Consider the following 8,281-nt stretch of genomic DNA (forward strand, 5'->3'; position numbering starts at 1 on the left):
AACCTGATCCTGAAGCAAAGTGAAACAGTTGCTTTAGGACATAGTGCTGGTAGGAAGATTAGCAGACAATGTAAACATTGGTTCCAAACTACCTGCAACACTTGAAAGCAAAAACGTTGGAATAAAAAGTTATTTAAAATTTCAAGCGATCATATACTGGTTAAGGCACAGAGAGAACAAGTGAGACATTGCATATGAATTTATTAAATTCTACCTACTACTGCATACAACTCCAGAAGCAGACTTCAGTAATGCAACAATTTGTTTTAAAAATCTGAAAAAAAGGCCATCAATACCACAGGATATTTCAGACCAAAAGGGTCTTGCACGTCTCGGAAGAAAACCTGGACTACCAAATGATGGGATAAAGATCGAGGGATTCCCAAACTTTTTTATGCCATAGACTCCTACTATTAACAGGAACCACTGCTCTAAATATTTTTTGGGACACTACTATGGCAGCATTGTGGCTAGCAGAATGTTTTTCCTGTGCCAGTGATTAGGGTTCGATTCTCATTGCTGTCTAAGGAGTTTATACCTTCTGTCTGTGACTGTGTGGGTTTCCTCCGGGTGCTCTGGTTTCCTCCCACAGTCCAAAAGGCATACTGGTTAGGATTAGGAAGTTGTGGGAATGCTACATTGGCACCAGAAGATGGCAATCCTTGCATAACCTTGGACTATGTTGGTCGTTGATACAAACAATGCATTTCACTGTACATACATGTGACAAATAAAACTGATCTTTAAAGGCCAGATATTGATCTTCGCTTTGAGGACACTTAAATATTGAGGGAGACCGACCTCCATCATCTCTTGGGTAGTGCATTTCAGATTCCAACATTGGGTGTAAAAACTCCTTCCTCATCTCCAAGCCCTTATTTTCAACAAGTGCTTTCTGGTTCTGGGCACCTCTGCTGTGAAGTGTTCCACTCTCTACCCAATGTCCTTCATAATTCTGTACATCTGGTTCCAATTTCACCTCCAGGGAAAACATTCCAGTTTGTCCAGTCTCCAAATACAAGAGATTCTGCAGATGCCAGAAATCCAGAACAGCACATACACACAATGTGGCCGAAGGAACTCAGAAGTTTAGGCAGTAGCTATGGAGGGGAATAAACAGTCAGTGTTTTGGACTGAGACCCTGGAAAGGAAGGGGGAAGAAGCCAGAATAGGGAGGTGGAGAGGAAGGGAAGGAGTACAAGCTGGCAGGTGAAAGGCGAAGCCAAGTGAGGAGGAAGGGGGGTCGGTGTGGGAGTGGGGATGAACTAAGAAGCTCAGAGACGATTGGTGGAAAAGGTCAATGGATGAAGAAGGAGGAGGAATCTGATAGGAGAGGAGACTGGACCATGGGAGAACAAGAAACAGGAGGGGCACCAGAGGGAGGTGATGGGCAGGTGAGGAGGGAAGGGGCAGGAGGGGATCTAGATAAGGAATAGAAAAAGAAAGAGAGAAGGGGGAGGGGGAGAAATTACCAGAAGTTAGAGAAATTGATATCCATGTCATCAGGTTGGAAGTTATCCAGGCGGAATATGAGGTGCTGCTCCTCTAACCTGAGAGTGGTCTCGTTGTAACAGTAGAGGAGGACATGTCGGAATAGGCAGTCGCTCCTCATTGCAGAAATTTTCCATCCCGGGCCACATCCACTTGAATTTCTTCCGCAACTTCCCTCTGTAATCACATTCCTTTTATGGTGCGGTGCTCGGAACAGTATGCAGTGATTAAGCGGGGTCCTCACCATCGTCTGATTTGTTTGTATTATCACCCCCACATGGAATACTCAATGCCTGTGCTAATGTTACAAAGGTTGGTGGAGCTGTGGATAATGCAGAAGATTCTCATGGGTTACAATGTGACATTGACAGGATGCAGAGTTGGCCTGTGAAATAGCAGATGGAGTTCAACCCACAAAAGTGTGAAGTGATTCACTCTGGAACGTTGAATACAGCAGAATACAGCAATAATGATAGGAACACACATCAAAGTTGCTGGTGAACGCAGCAGGCCCGGCAGCATCTCCAGGAGAGGGACAGTCAACGTTTCGGGCCGAGACCCTTCGTCAGGACTAACTGAAGGAACAGCTAGTAAGAGATGTGAAAGTGGGAGGGGGAGGGGGAGATCCAAAATGATAGGAGCTCTTCCTTCAGTTTTTAAATAATGATAGGATTCTTAGCAGCGTGGAGGAACAGAGGGATATTGGGGTACAAGTCCACAGATCCCTCAAAGTTGCCATGCAAGTTGATAGGGTGGTTAAGAAGGTGTATGGTGTGTTAGGAAGGGGATTGAGTTCAAGAGCCATGAGGTAATATGGCTGCTCTATAGAACCCTGCTCGGCCACACTTGAAATAGTGTGTTCAGTTCTGCTCAGCTCATTATAGGAAGGATGTGTAAGCTTTAGGGAGGGTGCAGAGGATTTACTGGGATGCTGGCTGGACTAGAGTGCGTGCCTTCTGAGGATAGGTTAAGCAACATAAGGCTTTTCTCTTTGGAGTGAAGGAGGATGAGAGGTGACATGATTGAGGTATACAAGGTAATAAGAGACATAGGTCAAGTGGATGGTCAGAGGCTCATACCGGGGGGGGGGGGGGTATAACTTTAAAGTGACTTTTAGAAGATATGGGGGGGATGTCAGAGGTGAGTACACAGAATGCCCCGCCGAGGCAGGTACATCAGGGACAATTAAGATACTCTGAGATAGGCACATGGATGAAAGAATAAGTGGAGAGCAATGTAAAAGGGAAGGGTTAGATTAATACTAGAGTAGATTAAAAGGTCAGCACAACATTGTGGGCTGAAGAGCCTGTACTGATTTGTAATGTTCTATGTTCTTGTTGACCTCCAAGGGGACCACAACCTCGTCGTTGGGTTTGGAGGCTTGCGTGCCTTAATGACCCAGAGAGCTATGTTGGCTGGAGCCAGGGCTTTATGCTTTGGCACTTGGTAGGGTCACCCATGCCAAACAGGTCAAAGGGTAGAGGCCAGGCTAAGAGTGGTCCACCGGTCCTCCAGGTTCAGGGGTTCAGCTCAGGGCTAACAATCCTGTCTGGTAAAACAAAACAGTTACAAAAACATCAATAAAGAATTCTTCTGCATCTGAGTCTCCACTCAGGTCTTGCATGACTGACAGTAGTGAAAGCTGAGAGGAATCTACTGGCACGATGAAGAAAGCCTTGACCACCACCAGAGATGGAGGACCTTCATTGCTTCCCTAAATTCCAAACAGCGTAATGGGCAAAAGAGAGATGTTCTTATTGAAGTACTTTATCAACCTGTGCTGTTCAATACTCCAGGATTCAGATATTTCTGATGCAACAGAACAAATAGAACTCTTGACGTATGCCAGTAATAATAAACGTGCTTCTGACTCCATGAGGATAATTTACACAGACATGCAGAAAATAATATGAGTTCTTCTGCACATTTATTCCAGTATAGTTTCAATTGCAATATCTCCAATATGACAACTATTTCTTACATTTGCTCCGAGTATGTAATTACATTTCAACCAAATGGTCCCCAATAATTCCCACATTTCATCATTTTAGACACACTCATGGTTCCACATCACATCAGATCGCAGCTCCCATCGATGGCCTCTGTGAGGAGAGGGAAGTACTTCTCCATCCTACCCAACACACTGTTCCATGGCTCCCCACAGATGGTTCTCACCCAACCATGGTAGCCAAACTAGCCCCAGCCTACCCCTCAATCCCTGCCATGGACCCTCACTTCCTTGACTACCAACCTCCATGGACCCCAGCCTCTAAGCATCACAGTCACGTAGCAATTTGCATAACGCTTTACAGTACCAGCGATCAATGTTCAATTCCGGCCGGTGTCTGTAAGAAGTTTGTACTTTCTCCCCATGACCGCGTGGGTTTCCTCCTACAGTCCAAAGATCTACATTTAGGGTTAGGGTTAATAAGTTATGGGTATGGTATGTTGGCACCAGAAGCATGCCAACACAACACTCACAACACGCTAGAGGAACTCAATAGGTCGGGCAGCATCCGTGGAAGCAATGAGTCGACGTTCGACTCATCATTTCCACGGATGCTGCCCGACCTGCTGAGTTCCTGCAGCGTGTTGTGAGTGTTGCTTTGACCCCAGCATCTGCAGATTATTTTTTGATTACGAGAAGCATGCCAACACTTGCGGGCTGTCCCCAGCACCTCTTTGGACTGTTGGTTATTGACACAAACCGGGAATGAGAGGGTTAACATATGAGGAACGTTTGTCCGCTCTTGGACTGTATTCCTTGGAGTTTAGAAGAATGAGGGGCGACCTCATAGAAACATTTCGAATGTTAAAAGGCATGGACAGAGTGGATGTGGCAAAGTTGTTTCCCATGATGGGGGAGTCTAGTACGAGAGGGCATGACTTCAGGATTGAAGGGCGCCCTTTCAGAACAGAAATGCGAAAAAAATTTTTTAGTCAGAGGGTGGTGAATCTGTGGAATTTATTGCCACGGGCAGCAGTGGAGGCCAAGTCATTGGGTGTATTTAAGGCAGAGATTGATAGGTATCTGAGTAGCCAGGGCATCAAAGGTTATGGTGAGAAGGTGGGGCAGTGGGACTAAATAGGATAAAATGGATCAGCTCATGATAAAATGGCGGAGCAGACTCGATGGGCCAAATGGCCTACTTCTGCTCCTTTGTCTTATGGTCAAACGATGCATTTCACTGTATGTTTCCATATACAACACAGGAGTAAAATTAAACCATTCGGCCCATCGAGTCTGATCCGCCATTCCGTCATGGCTGATTTATTTTCCTTCTGAACCCCATTCTTCTGCCTTCTCCCTGTAACCTTTGACATCCTTACTAATCAATAATCTATCAATCTCCAATTTAAATATACCTAATATTCCCAGAGACTTCACCACCAGGGCCATCTATGGCAATGAATTCCACAGATTCACCACCCTCTGGCTAAAAAAATGTCCTCTTCATCTTCATTCTAAAGGGACAGCCATGTATTCTGAGGCAGTGCCCTCTGGTCCTAGACTCCTCCACTACAGGAAACATACACATCCACACTGTTTAGGCCATTCAATTTTGGATAGGTTTCAATGAGATCAACCCCATTCGTCTCAATTCCATCGAGTACAAGCCGGCACTATCAAATGCTCCTCATACATTAACCATTTCATTCCTGAGATTATTCTCATGAGCCTCCTCAAGACACTCCCCAATACCAGCACATCCTTTCTTAGATAAGGGGCCCAAAACGGCTCACAATACTCCAAGTGAGGTCTGACCTTATAAAGTCTCAGATTCAACTCACAGTTGTTTGGGAAAAAACAACGCTATGTTTTTCTTAGAATATGATTACAAATCCAAATAAATAAGATATACCCAATGGCTTGACCTCCAAGGCCATCTATGGCAATGAATTCCATAGATTCATCACCATCTGACTAAAGAAATTCCTCCTCATCTCCGTTCTAAAGGGACGTCCTTGAGTTTTGTGGTTGGTGCACTCTGATCCTAGACTTCCCCCAAATATACATGATTCAATGTATGGTATGAGCAACAGATAAAGCTAATCCTTAAAATCTTCACATTTTTACTTCCCCACTGCCCCCTCTTCACCAGTTCTACCTCATCAACCGTCTTGGATGCACCCTCTTCACCCATATCTATCTATCTATCTATCTATCTATCTCTCTCTCTCTCTTTTTTTCTGGATGATTTCTCCAGATCCCTCACTCTCACTCTCCAGGGACCCTTTTCCCATCACCGCCACGCCACTGTTACCACCCTGTTCCCCCATCAGCCTCGCCACCAACTCCCTGGAAGGACTTTTCCCCTCAGCCATTTCTATCTCTCCCTCTGGGTGGACTACCCCCCACCTCCTGGACATTCTCCCATCGGGTAAAAGATACAAAAGCCTGAAAGCACACACCAGCAGGCTCGTGGACAGCTTCTATCCCACGGTTATCAGACTCCTGAACAGATCTCTTGTACGACAAGACTGACCCCTGACCTTGCACCTTATTGTTAACCCACACACTGCGCTTTCTCTGTAACTGTTACACTTTACTCTTTGTTGTTTAATTTTGTACTGCCTCATTGCACTGGGTAATGATGTGATCTGTATGAACAGTATGCAAATCAAGTTAACTTGGTCCATGTGACAATAACAAATCAAAACCGATTTCTACAGTCACCCCTCAGGTTTCTATCAACTTCCACAGGAAGTTGGCTCACTTCGTCCCTTCAGCCCTTCCCCTTGATGGGCTACCCTTCACCCCCCCGCCCCGCCAACATTCTCTCCCCAATCCAAGAATGTCCCTCCTCAACTGCCTCTCCTACCTCTGCAAACCCTCTTCCTGCACTGTCTAATCCGCCAACACCATCCCTCCAGCTCTCCATCTCTCCCTCCAAATATAGTTCCACCTCTTCTATACCCTCTTCAGTTCCCCCATATCCCATTGCCCCCTCAGCTCTCTACACCTCCCCCACAGACCATCAGTCCCATCTCTCTCTCCCTCCTCTCTGCCCCCTCCTGCATTCCCTACACTGGCCCTCTGTTGGAACTGCCTCTCTCACACCCTCCAACGATCGGTTCCCCCACCCCCAGACTTCAACCCATTCATGAGGCAGCTGCATAAATAAACCCCTACTGCCTTTCCAGACCCCCCCCCCGCCTCACCTGGGGACCCCTCTCCTCCTACTCCCCCTCCATCTCCCTAGCACCACACACCCCAATGCTCTTATTCCACACTCATCCCCCGCTCCTCTCCCCACATATTTCCCTCCGCCTTCCTCTACATCCCTCCCCCTCCTCACCCACCCTACTTCACACCTGGCGCCCCTTCATCCCTTCTCCTCACCCCTCTCCACCCCTCGGCCTCCTCCCCCCCCCCACCACAGACCGACCACTTTCACCACCCCCACCTCCTCCCTCCCCACCCCATTCTCGGTAACCGGTCGGTGTCCCCTCACCCGGCGCCTCGCTACCTTGCTCTCCCGTTGGCTGAGTGTGGACACCGGGGATCCGGACCCCCGCCCGCCCGATACCTCCTCGCCGTCGCCGCCGCCACCGCCAGCCGGCGGCCCCTCCGTCACCGTCCCGCTGCTCGCCATCGCCGGCGACGTGTCCGTGTCCGCGTCCGTCCCGGGAGCGGGTCAACCAGCCCCCCTCACCCCCCGGCCGTGGGGCGAACGGCAGGGCAGCGCCGAGAAGCCCTGGGCAGCGGAGGCAGCGACCGGGCGATCAACGCTGGCAGGGGAGGGTGGCAACAGGGCAGCAGACTCTGCCGCTGATCAAATGCTAGTAACAAATATCCTGCCGTCCGCCGTCCTCACTCCGCCGCTGAGTCTCGATGAAAGTGGACCTACACCTGTAGGCAGCGGCAATGATTCAGTAAAGTTTGTAGTGGGGTGCCGTATCTTCTCTTAGACACAGTCCCCTCTGCCGCCCGGGGCTACGTGCTCTCGCAATCCTGATCATCTCTTAGCCCGTTCGAATCAAAGCAAAGACAAATGAGGGGAAAAAATAAACGTACAAATTAAAAAAAAGAAATCATGATACATTTGTAGGTTGGCAGCGTATGATAGCGTTTCTAGCCTATCATTTGATAGGCGCGATAGCTTGGCACGCCCGCAAAACCAAGCGGTTTAATTTGTCTATTTTCATTTCACATCTGTGGTGGTGTTTTTTTTTCCAGAACTTTCTGCTCCTCAACGCCGCTGTTGACACCAGGGAGCAAAAGTAACTATTCTCAAGAGTTGTTTCCACCATGGACACTTTTTTGGATCCGGGGCATCTCATTGCGAGCCTGTTGAATGTAATTGTTAGATGTGATTTGTCAGTAGTTTCACTGTCACGATATCAAACGATTACCGGGATGGTGGTGGAGTCAGGATGAGATTTATCACTGACGAATGTCGTGACATGTGTCTAACTATATGCATAATCTCTTGTGCCCTTAAATGTGCTGTTTTGTAGCAGCAGTACAGGGCAAAGCAATAATATATACTATAAATTACAGTGAGTTCAAAGTAAATTTATTATCAAACAAAGTGTATGTCAGCAGATTCATTTTCTTTGGGCATACTCAATACATCTGTAGAATAATAAGCATAAATCAGAATCAATGGAAGAACTCCCAACTATGGTGTTCAACCAGAGTGCAAAAGACTACAAACTGTGCAAATCCAAAAAGAAAGAACTAATAATAATCAATAAATAAATAATCAATAAATATTGAGAAAATGAGATAACAAGTAGGTGAAAGTGAGTCCATGGGTTGTGGAAACATTTCCAATGATGCTGC

At 47.1% G+C, this 8,281-nt stretch overlaps 1 protein-coding gene across 2 annotated transcripts in view; it reads right to left on the minus strand.

The window, feature by feature from the left end:
* The window catches only part of stac (SH3 and cysteine rich domain), a 179,469-nt gene extending 172,031 nt beyond the window's left edge, over positions 1 to 7,438 (minus strand). For both annotated transcript variants that reach the window (XM_063042358.1, XM_063042350.1), the window contains exon 1: positions 6,963 to 7,438. In XM_063042358.1, coding sequence (XP_062898428.1) covers positions 6,963 to 7,088 — 126 coding nt within the window. In that variant the 5' untranslated portion in view covers positions 7,089 to 7,438. The remainder of the gene's footprint in view (positions 1 to 6,962) is intronic.
* Between the last annotated feature and the right edge of the window lie 843 nt (positions 7,439 to 8,281).

Source organism: Mobula hypostoma, chromosome 1 (assembly GCF_963921235.1).
Source record: "Mobula hypostoma chromosome 1, sMobHyp1.1, whole genome shotgun sequence".
Lineage (NCBI taxonomy): Eukaryota > Metazoa > Chordata > Chondrichthyes > Myliobatiformes > Myliobatidae > Mobula > Mobula hypostoma.